Source organism: Struthio camelus, chromosome 25 (assembly GCF_040807025.1).
Source record: "Struthio camelus isolate bStrCam1 chromosome 25, bStrCam1.hap1, whole genome shotgun sequence".
Classification (NCBI taxonomy): domain Eukaryota; kingdom Metazoa; phylum Chordata; class Aves; order Struthioniformes; family Struthionidae; genus Struthio; species Struthio camelus.
Genome location: NC_090966.1, coordinates 91,729 through 112,254, shown reverse-complemented (window position 1 = coordinate 112,254; position 20,526 = coordinate 91,729). Strand labels below are relative to the sequence as shown.

General features: G+C 47.9%; 2 protein-coding genes across 10 annotated transcripts in view; both read right to left on the bottom strand.

Annotated features, from left to right (window-relative positions):
* LRRC37B (leucine rich repeat containing 37B) overlaps nucleotides 1-12,565 on the bottom strand; it is a 20,827-nt gene extending 8,262 nt beyond the window's left edge. For all 3 annotated transcript variants that reach the window (XR_011136256.1, XR_011136257.1, XM_009685349.2), the window contains exons 1-6: nucleotides 12,426-12,565; nucleotides 10,369-10,440; nucleotides 9,836-9,907; nucleotides 4,452-4,523; nucleotides 3,938-4,018; nucleotides 1,373-1,444 (exon numbers count right to left, since the gene is read on the bottom strand). Coding sequence is in view for 1 of the 3 variants with exons in the window: in XM_009685349.2 (XP_009683644.2) it covers nucleotides 1,373-1,444; nucleotides 3,938-4,018; nucleotides 4,452-4,523; nucleotides 9,836-9,907; nucleotides 10,369-10,400 (329 nt within the window). In the remaining 2 variants the exon portion in view is untranslated. The remainder of the gene's footprint in view (nucleotides 1-1,372; nucleotides 1,445-3,937; nucleotides 4,019-4,451; nucleotides 4,524-9,835; nucleotides 9,908-10,368; nucleotides 10,441-12,425) is intronic.
* Nucleotides 12,017-20,525, bottom strand: RDM1 (RAD52 motif containing 1). 7 transcript variants are annotated; one of them, XM_068918782.1, is made up of 8 exons: nucleotides 20,402-20,525; nucleotides 19,287-19,466; nucleotides 18,761-18,883; nucleotides 18,073-18,235; nucleotides 17,381-17,479; nucleotides 15,837-15,925; nucleotides 13,462-13,554; nucleotides 12,017-12,690 (listed from the first exon to the last, which is right to left on the bottom strand). In XM_068918782.1, the coding sequence occupies exons 1-8, from the start codon at nucleotides 20,486-20,488 to the stop codon at nucleotides 12,613-12,615; spliced, it is 912 nt and encodes a 303-aa protein (XP_068774883.1). In that variant the 5' UTR covers nucleotides 20,489-20,525; the 3' UTR covers nucleotides 12,017-12,612. The 7 variants fall into 7 exon arrangements, with proteins under 7 accessions (XP_068774883.1, XP_068774884.1, XP_068774887.1 ...); XM_068918783.1 differs by having other exon boundaries at nucleotides 12,017-12,687; XM_068918785.1 differs by lacking the exon at nucleotides 12,017-12,690 and adding an exon at nucleotides 13,743-13,865 and having other exon boundaries at nucleotides 12,865-13,554.
* Nucleotide 20,526: the final 1 nt, after the last annotated feature.

Here is a 20,526-nt window from a genome sequence, read left to right as displayed (position 1 = left end):
ATGTGTTATGTTTTATCAGCCCCAGGATGTACAAGGAGGCTCTTATTTGAATGTGGATGACTTAAATGGGGTTCCTGTAGTCTGTCTTCTGGGAGGTTTTTGTTGTTACATGCATTATTCTTTAGTTAATGAGAAATAGTTGCCCAACCAGAGGGAGGGCCAATCTTAAAGCCACCTTTAGTACCAAGACTAGCCCACGCCCAATGGGAGGATCCTGGCCTCCTCTGGTGTTGTCTCCTCATTCAGATCTGGGTAATAAATGATGCTCAGAGGAGACAGAAATGTAAACTGAATACAAGGAGGAAGTTGGAGGCAGAGCCAGACCATGCGGAGTCCTGCTCTGCTCCTGCTGAGGAAGCAGTGGTCTGTTCCTGAGCAGTCAAACAGGCCTGGCCCCCTCCACCTCCATCAGAGGGTCTATCCGGTCCAGGAAGATACTTTGCCTGACTGATGATACATGGGCAAAGCAGAGTCTTTGAATCAGCAAATCGGAGTAAACTACGAAGAACATGTGAGCACATTCATACGGAAGATAAACTTAGAAATTCCAACAAAGTGGGTTTTTTTTCACCCCATAGATAAAAATTCACACTCCTCAGGCAAGGGCACGGGGTATACTGGGAAGTAGCTGGGAGTTGAAATGTCTCTGACAGGAAGGAAGAGATGCAGATGGACGTATGAATGGAGTATATTTTTAAAAGGCCAGAGACAGTGGAGAAGACCCCACAGCTCAAAGTTTCCTGAAGATGATTACAGCGATGAAAAAAGCCCTGAAAATAGGTTATTTCTAGCACAGAGTGGCATGTGGTGGATGGAGACCTGGAGATCCAGAAATCTTGCTGTGGCCTGTGTTCCGTTCTCTGCTCTGCCACAGCCTCCCTGTGGGACTCACTGGTTCCCATGCTTGGTCCCCATGACGTAACCCCGGCGTCCAGGGATGGAGATGGAGGCATGACAAGGCTAACCTTTCAAATGTCAAGGTAGAAAGAGAGACTTCAGTGTATTTTAGGTGTACAGATGGACTGCCCAAAGGCTCCGCTTGCTGTGTGAGATCAGGGTAGGGCTTTTTGAGTTCACCCCCCGAACCAAATGATAAAAACCTTGCTTTGCCCAGCAACCACTGAACTGAGAGTGTTCATGGCACAACCACGTAGGGAAAATAGAGAGCTGTCTGTGTGATAGCATGGCTGCAAGCAGAAAGGACCTTTGCAAAAAGCACTGACATCTCCCTGCCTGAGGAGTCAGGCGGACATGAGCAAGAGCTGTGGGATGCTGCCAACTATCACCGATGCAGGGCATCAGCAGCCCTGACCTGTGGCAGGGCAATGGGGTCAGGATCCCATTAATCTGGTAAAGTTGAGTCAATACTCACAGGTATTTGAGTGAAGGCAGGTCAAAGAACGATGTGTCATCGATTACGGAGAGGGGGTTATGGCTTAGGATCCTAAAAAAAACAACAGGCCACTGTGACTGGGTGAAGGGAACAGCCTTACCTGTGGCTTTCTTTTTCATAACGTTTTCCCCTGGTGTTTTTGCTTGGTGATGCTGAGGTTAGTGAGAGCAGGGAGAAGTGAAGAGCTTCTAACAGTCAGACTACTGTTTTTGGTGCCCTGTGAGGGACTCTGGAGCCCAGTGGTAGCCCATAGTTGTACAAGCCTTAGCCTCAATTTTGGCTGGGACTTGGGTCATGATTACTGCATTCTGGGAGAAGTAACAACCCAAAGTCCAGTCACGCCTGAGGGTCATGTCCCCACAGAACCTCCCTTTGGGACGAGGAAGGTGAAGGAAAAAGGTGGACCAGGAGGGAAGGAGGGATGGTCTCTGTGCCCATGCTGCCAGGAGGGGTCATGTTCCCCCTTGCTTTGCAGCATCCCCCTGATGCACTGCTTGTCCTCCCTGGGATGTGGAGCCAGGACTTTGCACGAGGAGGTCGGTGAGCTCGGTGCAGGGTGGGTGCAGGCAGTGGGTGCCACTGCAAGGCATAGGAATGAGGACACAACAAGCCAGATAGATGCCGAGAACTGTGCTGGCATGAGTCATGTCCTGAGGAGGACATGAGTGGCGTGGGTAGGGGCACATATATGCAGCCTGTCCACGTATGTCCTCTTATGTACACAGATCCAGATGCCTGGAAAGCCAAGATCAACTGACCCTGTGCAGCAGGCACTGGAGAAATAGGAGATGGTTAATATACTTACTGTAGAGTAAAAACCCCAGTGGTTCCCGAACTATATAAACACAGATAAATCAAAGCACATTTCCACTAGATCATTGTAAAGCACTTTGGCGATCAAGGGGTTTTCTCTTTGCTAGATTTCAAATTTGTAGCCTTTGAATATCAGAGAGGCCCAGAGAGAGTTGTGTGTGTTGGATCTGATGTGGAATAACACTGAAACCCCCCTTTCCAGGCTCCTCTATAATGTGCGAGTAGTGTAAAGAGGTTGCACCGTGGATAAGAATCCAGCCAACTTTTATGGATGGCAGATGTGGATTTGGCTGAACAAGTTTTGCTCAAACCTCCCCAAAGAATTTCCTTTCAAGCGGAGAACAAACATAGGAAATTTCAGCCCAAAGATAAAAATTTGGCTCAGTGCTACGCATGTGAGGAAGGCTCTGGGATGAAAGCTAGAGGCAGGAACAGATGCTGATGGGCTGATTCATGAAATACATCAGGTCCTGATTATCTCCAGCTAAAAGAGTAAAAGCCCAGAAGTGCTTCTTTTGGAAAATACAACATTTCTTTCTTTCCTCCTCAGCTCACACCTTCCCTTTGCTTCCCCTTGACCAGGACTTTGATGCTATTTTGGACTCTGAACTTTCCATATTTTCTTACATTTCCAGTGTCCATAAACTTTTACTCTGTTACTGAACACAGACGGGCAAAGCTGTGGCCAACCCCTATGAGAACTGCCATCCATCTTTCTTCTCTCACCTTATTTGGTGTATCAAAAGAAAAGTATTGCAGTTCTCAGGACAGCAGGGAGCCCATGGACTTTTCTTTATATATATGAACCCTTGGTGGGCAAAACGTCCTGGCCTCTCACTTGCTTCGGATCCAGACAGAAGCAGTGATCCTTTCCTTGGAAGAGCTCCTTGGTAGAAGCGCATGTGGACTAGGCCATGTTTTCTTAGAAGCAAGTGTCCAAAAGAACAAAGTTTCCTTTTAGTGGATATTTTTGAGCCATTTTGCCTTGTAAATGCAAATATAGCAAGCAAAAGTTTTGGCCCAATTTTGCTGCAAATGATGACATTTTTGGCTTTTGCCAAATTTTTTTTTGGGGGGGGGGGGGAAGCTTCTGCTGAAAAGGTGAAATTTCTGAGGAAAACAAATGTCTTCCACAAAAGTCTTTGTCTAGGTGAAAACACAGTTTTGTCTAGATGTTTTTTGCAGAGCATTTCAAAGCAGCCCACCTACCTGAGATACCTCAGCCTCTTGCTTCCTCCTGCCCTCCCTCATCCTCCCTGCCAAATCCTACCCCTGCCTCCCCTCCCTGCAGACTTCTGGCAGTCCCTAGATGACATCTAAAGTAGGATTCAGTTCTTTACAGAGGGGTTTGCACCTCCTTTTGAAAAGTTTAAGGGGTCTGCAAACTGGAGACAGCTGAAAGCCCTGCAGGGCACTGATGCAATTAATTCCACCACCCTTAACAAAGCCTCCAAATGCACCAGGCCCCTGTGCTGAGGGGCCCATGACTGGCAAAGGCTGCAGGCATTCGGTGGCATTTGGTAGCCAGCCCCTTATTCATCTCATGGCTCTGGATACCCGCTGGGCTGTGGCACAGCATCCTGGTGGAGGGTGCTGCTTGCTGGCTTTGTGATCGGGCAGCCGGCAGGCAATCCTGTAACCAACGCTAGCCCTCGACCAAAGCAAGCCTGCTCTACCCTCAGTCACTGTGGATTCACGCTCTGATCTACCTTTAGACCTTGTCACACTTACAGCTTCTGTAAAAACTGCATCCCATGCCAGGCCTGGAATGTGCCGTTCTGGATCTGTGTGATGAGATTCCCACCAAGGTTTCTGGGGAAAGAGAAGATTGCAGAAATGAATCCAGACTGTCCTAGAGGAAGCTGGTGCTGAGCAATATTGATTTGTAGGAAATATGCAAATCCAAGGTAGAATAGGGAGGAAACTCTGCCACTTTCTCATTTGTTTAACCTCTCAAGGAGACGAAATGAAGTGCACATGTGCTTAATCTATTTCTGATCCAGGATATAGTAAACCTTCAAGAAATGGCTTCTATTATGGCTGCATTTGAACAACTACACTATTTCTCATTCTGTTGTGGGTCACCCAGCCATCTGCATTGATCTCTTTAGCTCTGTCTTAGTCTTTTAGCAGTAGAAATTTAGTCACTGTTCTAAAAATAACAGGAACATTTTCTAGCACAAAAGGGGTTATAAATGTGAACAGACTTCTGTAAATACATTAGAAAGACATTTTTATAACTTACATAAGCTGCAAAAAAGGAAGTGGCTCAAAAGCATGCTCCTCAATCGACAGGATTTTATTGCAGGATAAATCTCTGTTAAAATTAGAGCATGAAATGTTAATTGCATTTGTGCTGTCATTTTTACTTTCCCTTGCTTTGACACTGGCAGCACATATGTTACATGGCTCTGATTTTATGCAGTGTTTATATTTGATATTAGCTTCCACTAGTGAATAACCTATGATAACCCTCATGGAGGTGGCTTTCATCTCAGTGATGTTTTTCCAGCTCTGATCCCACCAGAATTATTTTAGGGCTTGATTTGCCTCTATGAGAGCAGAAAGAATCCTCTAGAGAGGCAGAGTTCAGCACCTGAGGAAGCATCCGCATGGACCACACCAATGTGTGACCCTCTGGATGTGCCACAGAGAACTCCTTTCCCTTGGTACCATCTGTGTTTTGCTTGCTGAAGTCAGCCAGAAAAGCCTGAACAACACCTCTTGCTGCAGGGCTCAGGGACAGGTTGGTAACTTCACATATGACAAAAATGATTATTTTTCTCTTTATCCCTCCCCCCTGCACAATGTTTTGTGAAAAATTTAGGTTAAAGAGACACTATGAAGGATGCAAAATCAAGAACATGAAAGTTTGGAAACAGCACAATAAAGAACTGCAGGGGTAACCTAAACTCCTCTTTCCTGCATAGCTCTGCTGTGAGATGTGTGTAAAGACTCAGCCACTGTGGGATTTATCTGGCCTAGCTTTAGAAATCAAAAGGTTCATTGTCTCAGCCTGAATTAGCTGCCTGGGCTTGTTCTGCAGTCAACAATGAGAGATAAGCATTTTTGGAGAGTGATTCATCCCCTCCTCAGAGAGGTTCCTAAGATTGTTTGGGTGAATGGGAAGTGCCTGTTCCTTTCCATGGAAAATAAAGAGAGCGTGAACAATTAGCTTAATCCTAGGCAATCATTAGGCATCCAAAATTAGATGAGATGAATGCGCTAGGTTTCTTTGGTAGGAGCTGGCCTCCCCACAGGAGAGAGTGTTCAAGGAGCTGCTGCAGCTCTGGCCTGCGGGATTTGGACCTCCCACGGAGGCAGTTCCAGTGAGAGCCAGACGGTTGGGCAACAGGGGCAGGTGGGAGGAATGTCTTTGCACATGCGATCTGAGACATGCTTTAGATAAGCTCAGCTTTCAGTCCTGTAAAAGAAGAGTGTGTTTGTAAGCCTGTTCCCAACCTAACTCATTTGGCCTCTAAACCACATCCTGCAGAACATGCTTTCTACTTTTAGGTTCCTGGATCTTTGTTTTCTAGGGCACCTCTATCTGCTAAATAGACACAGGGAGAGGAGAGCCAGCGTGGGCAATGAGCCTCAGCACCAGCACTGACTCCCCAGCACTGAGATAAAACCTAGATGCAGCTTTGGGGCTAGCTTACTACTTACAAAAAGGCCAAGACTGCCCTGGACTTGGTTCCCTCCAAGCCACTGTGAGTACTAGAAAACAAAAAAATTCCCCTTTTCTGGGAAAATGCAAGCACGTTAAGGGCCACCCTCAAACAACACTGCAAATGAAAATAGTGGCAGAGCTGAGATACCTGCAACAATCTACAGATATGAGCAACAGAGGGATTTGTAAGGAAACAATATGTCTTTGTGTCCTCGTTTCAGCTTCTCTAATAATAGCCTAAGGAGCTGGGCCTAAAACATGACACTAGTGAGCCAACTCCAAGCCTGGGCTTCCCTTGCTGTAAATTTTCTTTTTCATATGAGCAATTTTTTTTTCCTTTGACATGAGGTTTCTGTTGATAAAAGAGTGCACTCATGCATCTAGTAAGACTCAGCACTAATGTCCTGAGCTTTCATGGAAGGATTTATTTTTGCCTCTTAGTTTTTTCTCAGTAGTCTGGGGATCAGAAAAGACAGTATGATAGCAGCTGAGCAGAAGACAGAGAACAGAACGAGATTTTGCTGTTCTTTTTTCACACTTCCTTTGTGCCACAGTCAGTTTTGTACCGCACAGGAAAACCCAAGATAGGTAAAAAATAGAGCTTCAAGGAGAAAACAAAACCTGAATGCTCCTCTGCTTCCTTACAAACAGTGTCAGAGACAGAGGATTTGTTGCAGTCTCATGTAACGTTGTGTGGGCACTGATGCACATTTGCTTTTCCGTCAGGAAGTGGAGGAATTCAACTGGATATGGCCCTGATAAACCTAGCTTTGAAGTTAGCCCTGCTCTGAGCAGGAGGTTGGAGAAAAGACCTCCCAGTGTCAGTCTGTCTGGGATTTCAGCGTAGGAAGGGACAATGCAGGCTCCTCTATCTCCCTTTAACTGCCAGGAGAATTTCAGGAAGATGATAAACAATCAGAGAGACTGTCCCAAAAGTGGTCACCAATGTGGGGCTCTGCTTTCACTGCAACAGGGGTCTTTCTGCCCAAACTCTAGCAGAAACAAAACACGTGAGAGTTTTGCCTTGCCTAAAAGGTTTGTCTTCAGATGAACAGGCTCCCAGCCTGTGGGAAGGCACTGTTAAGTTGGCATTGACTGCAAGTCACCCAGCAAGCACCATGTTGTCTCCACAGGGATCCTCCCACTGTGCCCTACTGCAGCAGAAACACTCAGCAGCAAGATGCCCCTGTTTTGCAATGAACATAGCTTGAAATAGGGGAAGAATTTGGGTAGGATTAAAGGGCAGGGTAACATGGGTGACACTGTTGTGGGGGTCTACTACAGGCCACCTGATCAGGAGGAAGTCATCGATGAGGCCTTCTACAGACAGCTGGAAGAAGCCTCATGATCACAGGCCCTGGTTGTCATGGGAGACTTCAACCACCCTGACATCTGCTGGGAAGACAGCACAGCTAGGCACAAACAGTCAAAGAGGTTCCTGCAAAGCATTGATGATAATTTCTTGACCCAGGTGGTGGAGACGCCAACGAGGAGAGGTGCAATGCTAGACCTTGTACTAACGAACAAAGAAGGTCTAGTTGGAGAGGTGAAGGTTGGAGGCAGCCTTGGCTGCAGTGACCATGAGATGGTGGAGTTCAGGATCCTACGAGGAGGGAGCAGGGCAATGAGTAGGATTGCAACGCTGGACTTCAGGAGAGCTGACTTTGGCCTCTTCAGGGACCTACTTAGGGGAATCTCATGGGGTAGGGCCCTAGAAGGAAGAGGGGTCCAAGAAAGCTGGTTAATATTCAAGCGTCACTTCCTCCAGGCTCAGGATCAGTGCATCCCTCTGAGGAAGAAGTCCAGCAAAGCGGGCAGGAGATGTGCATGGATGAGCAAGGAACTCCTGGCAAAACTCCAGCAGAAGAAGGAAGTGTACAGAATGTGGAAAAGGGGACAGGCCACTTGGGAGGAATACAGGGACATTGTCAGAGCGTGCAGGGATGTGACAAGGAAGGCTAAGGCCCATTTGGAATTAAATCTGGCAAGGGATGTCAAGGACAACAAGAAGGCCTTATTCAAATACGTCAGTAGCAAAAGGAAGACTAGGGAAAACGTGGGCCCGCTGCTGAATGGGGCAGGTGCCCTGGTGACAAAGGATACAGAGAAGGCAGAGTTATTGAATGCCTTCTTTGCTTCCGTCTTCACTGCTAAGGCCAGTCCTGAGGAATTCCAGACCTTGGAGACAAGAGAGGAAGGCTGGAGAAAGGAAGACTCTCCCTCGGTTGAGGAGGATCAGGTTAGAGATCTTTTGTCTAAACTTGACATCCATGGGCCCCGATGGGATGCACCCACGAGTGCTGAGGGAGCTGGCGGATGTTATCGCTAGGCCACTCTCCATCATCTTGGAAAGGTCCTGGAGATCAGGAGAGGTGCCTGAGGACTGGAAGAAAGCCAATGTCACGCCAGTCTTCAAAAAGGGCAAGAAGGAGGAGCCAGGAAACTACAGGCCTGTCAGCCTCACCTCCATCCCTGGAAAGGTGATGGAACAGCTCCTCCTGAAGGTCATCACTAAGCATCTGGAGGACAAGAAGGTGATCAGGAGGAGTCAGCATGGATTCACCAAAGGGAAATCATGCTTGACCAGTCTGATAGCCTTCTATGACGGAATGACTGGCTGGGTAGATGAGGGCAGAGCAGTGGATGTTGTCTCCCTGGACTTCAGCAAGGCTTTGGACACTGTCTCCCATCACATCCTCCTAGGTAAGCTCAGGAAGTGTGGGCTAGATGAGTGGACGGTGAGGTGGCTTGAGAACTGGCTGGATGGCCGAGCTCAGAGGGTTGTGGTGAATGGCGCAGAGTCAAGTTGGAGGCCTGTGGCTAGTGGTGTCCCCCAGGGGTCAGTCCTGGGTCCAGTCTTGTTCAATGTATTCATCAATGACCTGGAGGAAGGGGCAGAGTGCACGCACCCTCAGCAAGTTTGCTGATGATACTAAACTGGGGGGAGAGGCTAACACACCAGAAGACTGTGCTGCCATTCAGAGGCACCTGGACAGGCTGGAGAGGTGGCCAGAGAGGAACCTCATGAAGTTCAACAAAGGCAAGTGCAAGGTCCTGCACCTAGGCAGGAATAATCCCAGGCACCAGTACAGGCTGGGGGTTGACCTGCTGGAAAGTAGCTCTGCCAAGAAGGACCTGGGAGTGCTGGTGGACAACAAGTTAAGCATGAGCCAGCAGTGTGCCCTTGTGGCCAAGAAGGCCAATGGTATCCGGGGGTGCATTAGGCAGAGTGTTGCCAGCAGGACGAGGGAGGTGATCCTGCCCCTCTCCTCAGCCCTGGGGAGGCCTCCCCTGGAGTACTGTGTCCAATTCTGGGCTCCCCAGGACAAGAGAGACATGGCACTACTGGAGAGAGTCCAGCGGAGGGCTACAAAGATGATTAGAGGGCTGGAGCACCTCTCCTCTGAAGAAAGGCTGCGAGAGCTGGGCCTGTTCAGCCTGGAGAAGAGAAGATTGAGAGGGGATCTCATCAACGTGTACAAGTATCTGAAGGGGGAGTGTCAAGAGGATGAGGCCAGCCTCTTCTCCGTGGTGCCCAGCAACAGGACAAGAGGCAATGGGCAGAAACTGAACCCCAGGAAGTTCCATCTGAACCTGAGAAAAAACTTCTTCACTGTGAGGGTGACAGAGCATTGGAACAGGTTGCCCAGAGAGGTAGTGGAGTCTCCTTCCCTGGAGATATTCAAAACCTGTCTGGATGTGATCCTGGGCAATATGCTCTAGGTGACCCTGCTTGAACAGGGAGGTTGGACTAGATGATCTCCAGAGGTCCCTTCCAACCTAAACCATTCTGTGTCTGTGTGTGAAGAATAAGGCATATTTGTATGATGGTGAGTAGAGCAGCAGGGGCCCAAAGGGAGGGCTGATACCCTGCTCCTCCCAGTGCATGCCACATGGCAACAGGCTGGTCTGAGCCTTCCCCTGCCTTCAAGGTAGGGGACAGAAATGGTACATACAGGTGCTTCAGCAGGAGCAAACCCTCCAGCGAATGCCTCCCCACTGTCTTCAGGGCATTGTCTTGGAGAACTCTGGAATGAGACAAAACAGGCATTCACTGCTACACCAGCTGCCCTGCAGGAGGGAACAGGATTTTCAGGGGAATATATTCTGCAATAGCTTTACTAAAATGTCTCTTTGTTTCCCTGAGTCACCACAGGGACCTATACTACTCATCTCAAGACTGGACAATTGTTTCTGTATTGCTGAAACTCTAACTGTAGCCTGATCATTGATTAAACAGGAATAGGGATGGTCCTGTAGGATGGAAACCACTAGCCTTTCCCAAGAGGGGCAGTGCTCATGGCATCTCTTGGTGTCCCATGAAGCACAGGGAATTCATGCCCCTCCTTGCTGAGCAGCTCAGCTTTGAATTCAAATGGAAACAGCTTATGTGAGTGCTAGTGTTCCTCATATTCTTGGCTCAAAACCTAGACTAGGTGGATGGAAAACATCTGAATTCCGAACATTTCAAATGTTAGGGAATACTTACAGGTACTCAGCCCACAGGTATTCCCTCCACATTGGTTTGTCAATGGAAGAAATAGCGTTGCCAGTGAAATCTCTGCAAAGAAATGATTGGCACATCATAATCGTTGTTAGTGTGCTGTATATAAAAGATCTGCAAAAAAACTACTTGCAAAATATACTGCGCATGCGTTGTGTTTCTTGGTGCCAGAGCTGTTCATTCCCCATAGTATAATTCCCAGGGATTTCAATCAAGCATTTGCAATGTTGTATACAAAGTCCTCTTTTCCATCCCACAAAACCTACCGCTTCCTTGGGAAACAGAGGGGTCCTGGAGGGTTAGATCTGGAACAGCACGCTCAGAAAAACCTATTTCCTTGCAAATTTGGCAATTAAGGTAGAGCAAAATTTGCCTAGACATGTAACAGCATAGCTAGCCCAGCTTCAGCCCCCCTGTGGTGCAGCGCGAGCCCTCAAAAACCACTGACTGCTCCTGCCAGTGAATCACTCCCGGACGTCCTCTTCCCCGGGTGCTTAGGTGTCTGTGGTGGGTCCTGTGGCTACACAGGTTTTGGCAAGTGGCTCACGGGGCCAGGAGCACTTGCTGTCCTGCGTGAGGTCTATTTACCAGGCAGCGCTCACAAGGAATAAAAAACTGAGAAGGGCAAGAGGGCTGAGGGGACTGGCACAGATGCCAGAGGCACGTCACTTAGAGCAGCATTTCAAACCTGGATGTCCGGAGGGGGTTAAGCATTTGCATAGAGAGGTAAATAAAGCAATCTGCCTTCCCAAGGGCCTGTTTGCTGTCAGCTTCAGCAGCCTGTGGGGATCAGGCAGCTGCCCTTAACGCAGAAACGGGGAAGATAGCTGCATTCAGTCCGGTGAATCCATCTCCATCTCCGCTACCTGCCTTGGCCTCCATTTCCAGGCCACGGAGACAAACACACGGGTCCAGGTGTTGCACATGTCAGCCCATGTCAACACCCGGACCCACCAGAGCAACCTGGCCCCGCACACACCTATTCCCTCGCTGCTCAGACAGGGCAGCTGGGGACTGGAAATGCTACAATTCAGGTGAGAAACTCCCCCTGGGGAAGGCAGGTTTGGGCCACAACTGCCTGGGCGAGGGAAGGACGTGGATGACGCTCTCCCAGGCAGCTTGGCGCAGCCTCCTGCTCTCAGTAAACAGCACGGCAGCCATTTTCCCCTGCCTCTTCCTGCGCAGGAAGGCAGTTTGAGGCCGGGAGTCAGGGAATGCTTGTCCCTGGGGGCTGTCCCCAGAGCATTACAAATCCCCATTGCCGTGGATGCTACTCACAGGACAGAGAGGGCCAGGCGGCCAGCTGCCTGGGGGACACCGGAGAGGGCGGCGTGGCTGCAGTTGAGCAGCTGCCCGTGGCAGCGGCAGGGCACTGGGCAGGCGGTGCCGGGCCACTCCAGGGAAGGGGTTGCTGCTGCTGTCACCAGCAGTGCCAGGAGGACGAGGGGGCGGCGAGGCTGGGCGAGGCCCATGGTGTGTGTGGGGCCTATGGTGTTGCCAGGCAACCAGGTGCCCAAGGCGGTGGGCCCTGAGGCTGCAGGTAGGCCTCGCTGCCCTCCTCGCTTCAAATCCTTCAGATCATGCTCCTCTCCCCCCCGCTCTTTACTGCCCCTAAAAATTAACAGGCCAAGACTGATTTACACGTATATTTGCTCTCGAGGACTGCGTCCAACTGTGCAGCTCCGGGAAAGCCCAGCTGCCCTTGCAATGGGTGACTGAATGGAGGTTGCCTGCTCTGGAAGGGGACTGCTCCCACCCTGGCAGCAGGGCTTCTGCCAGCTCCCTGGTCGAAAGGTATTAAACGTGCCTTAATGCAGACAGGCCACAGGGAGCAACGGAGCTTTGACTTCATGCCAGCGACCACTATTTCCAACATGAATAATAGGAAAGGGGAAGCTTGGCAAATTGTAGCCAAGCTCCAGTGTTTCATTTTTTAAACACAACTGATTTATCTGAACTTGCCATGACAGAGGATTCACCACATCCCTTGAAGGTCTGTTCCAGGGCTTAATTATTTCCCCCTGTAAAACACCGCATCTTACTTTCCCCACTTGAATTCCTCTGACTTCGGCCATCAGCCACTGGATCTTGTTTCTGCTTTGTGCCTTCCAGGTTAAAAAGCTCATCGAGCATCAGGTGTCTTCTCCTTGCAGAGCTGCTGTTGTGTCCTGGATCATGTCACCCCTTCTTCTTGTTGTTAAATTAAATATGCTACACTCCTGACATCTCTCATTTCCAGGTTTGCGCTCCAGGTCTCCAATCACCCATGTGGCTCTTCCCTGAGCTCTCCCATGTCTCAGTCACCTTCTTCCAACCACAGAGATTAAAAAAAAAAAAAAAAAAAAACCCTGAGCAGGGGTTCGCTACCAAAATGAGAATTATCTTCCCCAACACATACCCTTGTGATTTGCAGACCTTGATGTACCTTCCCATTCAATATCCTGCCTCCGAGGTTCATTTATCACATGAACAGCTACAAAGTATGATTTTACTTAATTTAATGAAAAACATAGGCACTCAGTTTTAAAAAGAACCTGTGCTTTACATCATGATAATGTCCCAGCTACTTGGTTCAATAGATCAACACAGGACTTGGGGAAAAAAAAAAAGAAATTTCACCTACAAAAATACATTTTTCTGTGCCTGTGCGCACATGTATAAGTCCTATAGCTACTCCTGCTGGTAAGACAGCACCTCGGATGCTCTCTTGCAGATCAGAACTAACCTGCACTGTAGCTCTTCCAGGAAGAGCCTGTTCACTTTATTTTTAAGTGCTATGCACATCTGGTATGCTGTCTAAATAATAATCATACAGCTAAGCTGATTTCCATATATAGCTGACCTGGATAAGTTGACAGGAAAACACTTTTCTTCTCTGAAAACAATATACATTTTGGGGTTAATTTTAGTAACACTAGGTTTATCGCCCACTTCTTTCACTGTTACATATTTAGAGAAAAAGAAAACGTTAGATATGAGGCGCATGTCATTTCACAACTTTAGACTTTCATTCTCAATCAGATACTGCAGCACTTTTGGAAAATATCTAAAGACCGGGCCGCACTAATTAGACAGCACCTCCTGATGACGGAGCTTATCATCAAAACTGAGATCAGACAAAACTTCTTCTTCTTCTTCAAAGTAAAACTGTTCCAAGGACAATTCATTGACCTGAGAAGAGAAATCAAGAGTGAATTTGTTTCTCTGCCACATGTATTAGCTTCTTCTCTCTGCACCTGGCAACAAAATGTATTTTTACCATGTACAAGAGACATTTCCAATGGAATCTACAAACTCAGGAACATTTCTATTTCAGAATGACTGATCAAAAATCACAAGACAATGAAAAGTACACCCACCAATTCTCCTCCCAAGAAAGTTGTCCTGAATTCCTATCTGTTAGCGAGCCGCATCAGGCTGGTACGTGTCTTGTGGAGGGAGCACCAAATCAACTCCCGCACACCATCACTAGGAAAGTGAGACTGCAGGGGAAGTGAGGGACAACTTTTTTGTAAAACAGAATTTTGAGAAGCAGCAGACTTTCTGCCTGACTTTGCTGCACACTTCTCTAATGGCCATTAAATGTTAGGTCACTTCTCCAGGGGTTTAAATAAAGTTAGATAAACAGGGTAGTGCAGAAAAAAAATGCACAGATAGAACAAAACAGCAGAAATTTCTTCTTCCCAGCCGATATATTTGATGGATTTTAGTTACTTTACACATAAAAATAGCTCATATTTTACTGCTACTCTGCAGTAAGAAAGGAAGATAGTTCTGTCCACAGACAGCAGGTGACTCAATGTCATCAAATGGAGTAACATGTCATAAGGTTCATTAGACATTTCCTTAATGCAAATTGTAGGAGGAGTTGGACACTGCACTGTGCATTGCTGACACATCATGTGAGACTGATGCTTGCTTTCAAAAGAGCACCATATCAATGACCTTCCCTGATAAATAACTGTTTTCAAACTAAGCAAGACGAAAATCCCCTGCTCAGGACTTGCTGTACACAAAGGCTAGCATTCAGAACTCCATCTCGCTGAGCATGATGACAGAAGTTTTATTATTGTACCTGCATATTTTTGTTCTTTGCATGCTAACAGATCCCACAATTACCTGCTGGGATTTCACACAGCCTTTTAACAATCCTTTCCACTTCAGTAAGAATGAATTTATGAAACTCATTTCTAGATGGGGAGCACACCAGAAGGGGAGCACACCAGAAGACTGTGCTGCCATTCAGAGGCACCTGGACAGGCTGGAGAGGTGGCCAGAGAGGAACCTCATGAAGTTCAACAAAGGCAAGTGCAAGGTCCTGCACCTAGGCAGGAATAATCCCAGGCACCAGTACAGGCTGGGGGTTGACCTGCTGCAAAGTAGCTCTGCCAAGAAGGACCTGGGAGTGCTGGTGGACAACAAGTTAAGCATGAGCCAGCAGTGTGCCCTTGTGGCCAAGAAGGCCAATGGTATCCGGGGGTGCATTAGGCAGAGTGTTGCCAGCAGGTCGAGGGAAGGTGATCCTGCCCCTCTCCTCAGCCCTGGGGAGGCCTCCCCTGGAGTACTGTGTCCAATTCTGGGCTCCCCAGGACAAGAGAGACATGGCACTACTGGAGAGAGTCCAGCGGAGGGCTACAAAGATGATTAGAGGGCTGGAGCATCTCTTCTCTGAAGAAAGGCTGCGAGAGCTGGGCCTGTTCAGCCTGGAGAAGAGAAGACTGAGAGGGGATCTCATAAATGTGTACAAGTATCTGAAGGGGGAGTGTCAAGAGGATGAGGCCAGCCTCTTCTCCGTGGTGCCCAGCGACAGAACAAGAGGCAACGGGCAGAAACTGAACCCCAGGAAGTTCCATCTGAACCTGAGAAAAAACTTCTTCACTGTGAGGGTGACAGAGCATTGGAACAGGTTGCCCAGAGAGGTAGTGGAGTCTCCTTCCCTGGAGATATTCAAAACCTGTCTGGATGTGATCCTGGGCAATATGCTCTAGAGGCCCCTGCTTGAGCAGGGGGGTTGGACTAGATGATCTCCAGAGGTCCCTTCCAACCTAAACCATTCTGTGATTCTGTGAGTTTCATTTAAGAACTTATTAAAAGTCATTTGCTTTAACTTACTGTAACTTTGCTGGGATTTTCACTCTCACAGATTCTATGAAAAAGCAGGTCTGGACACTGTCATGTGCTAGACTTGTCAGCCCACATCATCCAACTGCTCATTTTCCTGTGCTATTTAAAATATACACACATTTCTGCATAAAGATGCCTGAGAAGTTAAGAGTTTTAAAATCTTAGCATGCTATACAATTCCAAGATGTGATTACTTTCTGGACTTCAAGTTTAGGTCATTGCACAGAAAGAAAAAGAGGATGTCAGAGGTTGTAATAGTAACAACCATCTCTCATCTCTAGATGTATCACACAGCTACTGTGCAAAAGCTATATACCCACTGGGTTTACCTGAATAAGCCCCTTCAGTTCCTCTTCTGTTAAAGAATCTGTGGGCTCCTCTTGGGTGGAGTTATACTCCACAGCCACTTTACCATTGTCTGAAACAAACACACAGAATAAACAGCCAGAGAGGCAGTTAGTTAAGACTGTGTGTAATAACAATAAACATACCCTAAACTCCTTCTTGGGATCTGACTGAGCAGGATGAGTCTACTTCATAACTGCATTCAGAGGGGCTGACTGGTTCTGAATAACTGTAGATGGAACAGGTCATTTTACTGTCCCATAGCAGACCATGGGGTTCTAGCTTATTTGTTCTCTTACATAATATAACCATTTTACTGTGAAACATTAAACTTTCCACAGTGGTTTAAGTAGTGCTTGCTGGCTGCAGTGTTACTACGGTTGTGGACAGAGCTCGTGACTCCTACTGTTGTGGCTGGGCACAGAAACAGAGAGCCTGATCTTGCTTCTACTGTCAAGCAAGCTTCAGCAGAAGCAGGATTGGGCTGTACCACTTCAAGGACTGTTCAAGTTCTGAAAGTGCCCAGGAAAGAAGGAACTGAAGGGTTAGCGATGTTAATTATGAGGCATGGAGAAGAAAACTGGTAGTTACCACATTATACAACTTAAAAGACATGCTGTGAATCCACAGAGCTGCCTCTTTCTCAGGCCTAGGTGCCTGTCTTCTCTGCAGAAAATCAAAAGGCTCTTACTAAATGGAGAGGAAATTGAAAGTGAGGAAGCAGAACTCAATGGAGAAGATGAAGCATGATAATTGCTGGTCTCTGTTATGTGATGGGCCAGAAGGCAGGAAGCACTGTAAAACATCCGAGTCCAGAGCTCCACCTTTCTAAATGACACCTTAAAGAATCCATGGGAAGAATCTGGCAGGTATTTAAATCCTGATGGATTCAACAGAGTTTAAGTTCCTGCTCAGATGCTTTGCTGTATCTGTGACTCAGCATGAAGTGGTGTTTACTGGGAAGGTCTCCTCTGTGTAAAATAAGGATAGCAGCACTGACCTGACCACACAAAGGTCTATCCTGATAAATGCATAAAAGACTGAAGTACTTAGACACTACACAAGTAGGAGTCATCTAAGAGCTCAGAAAGCACAACACCTAGAATCCACAGCAAGCAGATATAGCTATTTCTAGGTAGGCATAGAGCCAGTTTCTATAGTTACAAACTGCAGCAATAGTACCCCCAGAGATGCAACACTGCATACAACAGTGAGGCACGGACCTTTGACAGCAACTTCCTGGCCAGGAATCAGATAGGAACATGCAACATGCTGCAGTTCAGTTAATGTTACCCCTGGAACCAGAACGTGTTCACATCCTTATTCATCCTTATTCACTGTGCATTTACAGTGCTAATAAGCACTCCCTGTCAGGGTTTACCCTTTAGGCTTTTGCATTTTTTAAAAAGAGTTTCAATGGTCTCTTTATCAAAAAAAAAAAAAAAAAAAAAAACCACATTCATTTTCATGAAAGCTTTAATGTTATCAGACCAAACACCCCAGCGTTTAATATAAGAATAGGCCTTACCTAAAACCACAAGGAGTATCTTCTGAAAAGCACTAGACAAAGCTTTCCCAACTGCAAGTTTCTGAACTCTTCTTGTAGCTGTGATAAACTCGAGAGGATCTAAACCCAAGGAGCAGTGGGTTATTGATATTAGGATGACACTCACCATATGAAAGCATACAAGCTGCCTTGTACTACAAAACATAACTGAAATTCATCTGGGAACTGAACACAGCATCAAGGATCTGATAAGAAAGCTGCTTATATTTTGCAAATAATTGGCAGGATGGCAGTGCCCTCAAAAGGGCTTTGTGTGCCAACCCAGGCAAAGTAGCACATCCTCAACCCTACCGTCCCTGCCAAAAGCAACAGGCAGTGGAGAGCCCAGCAGGCATCTGAGCTGTACCGCAGGCACAGGATCTCTTAGGAATCACACAGCATGTTCCCATCAGAAGTGGCTGCAATGGGGAATGAATAATCCTACAGCTGAGAGGAAGAGGAACAGAGGGTAAGAAAGCAATACTGGTAAGAAGCAGGGAAGGAAGAGGCATGCTTAGGATTTCTTGCTGTGAAGCACAGCAGCTCACGAGCTCGCAGATTCTTGACTCCAGCTAAACTCAGATACTACATCAGATTCACAAACTGTGCAAATGCAAGAATTACCAGTGTTTGACAACTGCCAGCAGAGACTTTCAGCTGCACCGAAGGCATACCTTCTCCATTTTCTATGTCTGACTCGCCAAGGCCGACTCCCCTGGTGTATACCCTATGGTTGGGCATTGCTACTTCTACGGCACACAGATATTTAAGGGATCGCTTCTGTAACGTCTTTCCCAGTTCCTTGTTCTCATCATCAAAGCCCGAAACATTCTGCAGCTGTTGGGAAGACCACAAAGGAATTACAATTAAATAGAAAAAGGATGTAGTGACCACCTAAGCCCACGCCTGCATAGCGCAGACCTTCTCGGCACAGCGTGCAACTCCAGGCCAGTAGCGCACAGCAGAGCCAGAGCAGGGATGTTCACTGTTTTGACTCTAATTCAGAAATGTCTCACGGTCCCCATCCTCTGTCAGTCAAGCCTGTAATCTTAGTCATCTCAGACACATTCAGCACATGAAGACTATTGCCAAGTTCTGGCACTGCTTTAAACATAGCCACATGAAAACCTTATCCTCCCATTTGTATAAACAGAAACCCAACCAGTGCCCTTGCCCACAACAATCTTCTCTCCTAAGGCTTTCAGGACACTCTCATTTGTGGTCCAAAACACAGCTCCTGTGGCTGTCTTCATTAGGGACAATGATTTGAGGGCAATTCTGTTCATTCCATCAACTACTCCAATTGAGAATATGAGACGAGGAAAAGGAGGAACAACTGATGCAAGTAAAGGGCCCCTTTACCATGATGATGCGGCTGGACCAGCCATTAAAGCCAAGGTAGTGGTTGGCCAATTCCTGGCACTTGTTGCTGTTAAGAGCAAGAACTTGCTGATGAAACACTTTCTGCTTGGTGCAAACACAAACCTGTCGAGGAAAGAACCACCACAATTATCCAGGCTTTGCTTCCAGGTTTCCCACTGCAGATACCCCATTGATGGCTCTGTTAGAGAAGTTTGTAAGGAATGCATTCACTAACCACACAGGTGTTTCTGACATGTGTCAAATATTTGTAACCCAAGAATGGACCCTACTTTGCACAAATGATTCCAGCAGAGGGATGCTGCCGTATTACTTCTTAAATGCTACCTGGGTGCTACTATTGCCAGCAGTGGGGGATGTCACAGGGTATGATGGTAGTGCCTAACAAGAAGTTAGCAAACTTTAATGCAAAAGCACAAGGACTGTCATTAAGGAGGTCAACAAATATTTCACATAACACTACTCTATTGCTGCCTAGAAGTTTCACACCTAGGGCCACTCTACTTACCTTCAAGGGAGATTTCTGAAACAGTCTTTGCCCGTTACACGCGTGCTGGGCTCTGCTGGCATCTCCAGCCGAATAAAACTTGACGACGGCATAATACCCAGGCCCTGCCACAGCGGCATTTCTGTGCGCTCGCACCGAGTAGAGCGGCCCAAATTTGGAAAACACTGAAAACAGGGAATGCTGAGGAAAAGCATGAGAAACAAAGGTGTGTTGAGGAACATCTGCTGCTACTCCTGAGTCTGAAAAACAGCCACAGACTGTGGCTACCCCTAAGCCTAATTAACTAGAAAACGAGGAATGTTTTAGTACTGTTCTTGCCACATAACAGCAGTAAGCCCTGCAATAATCAGCAAGACTGAAGATAACAGGAGTATGTGGCAGATAACATCTTTGCTTTCCATAAAAGTAAGTCCAGCCAGGCCAGGCCCCTTTCCCTGACACTCATTTCCAATACTATTCAGCCTCCAAATTGGGAGGAAAGACAGACGTGGGATTTTCCATCCCCTGAGTTATCCTCATCCCAGACTGCCTCTTACTCTCTGCTTTGCATGGATGCACTGTCCTGTTAAAGCTTCAGTACAGCATCAGCACCACATTTTGCAGAGAGACTAACGGGATTTTATTTCCGCTCGTCCACATTTTGCCTGTTTCCCAGTAGTTTCGCTTTGCAGACAAACGCCAGCGTTTCCCTATTTCCTCAAGCAGTGTTGGAGCATGCCGCGAGGCCCAGAAGCTGGGGGTGCCACCGGGGACGGTGCCGGCACCGCGAAACCGGCCATGTCCCAGAGCAGGGCCTGGGCCAGCGGTCATGCCGCAGCGGTCTGCCACCCCCTCGGGCCACGCTGGGCCCAGTGAAGCAATGAAACCGTAAAATAAGAACAACAACAACAACAACAAAAGCGTTATTATTAGCGCATGGGGAAGGCGACAGAAGAAAAAGCCAGTGCAGGCGGGGAGGAACCGGGACCTCAGCCCTGAGAGGCCGGGGCGGGGAAGGACTCGGCCCCGGCCCCGGCCCCGGCCCCGGCCCCGGCCCCGGCCCCGCATAGCCCCGAGGGCAGACGGGTCCCGCTACTCGCTCCCAGGGTACTCGGCCCGGCCTCGCCTCGCCTCACCTCCAGGCCTGGCGCTGGCTCCAGCCCCCAGACCAGCAGCGTCTGACCACTCCCCGCCGGCACCCGGAACTCCACCACCTCCGCCATGCCCGGCCCGGAGCGGGAAGGGCGGCCCCAGCGCTTGG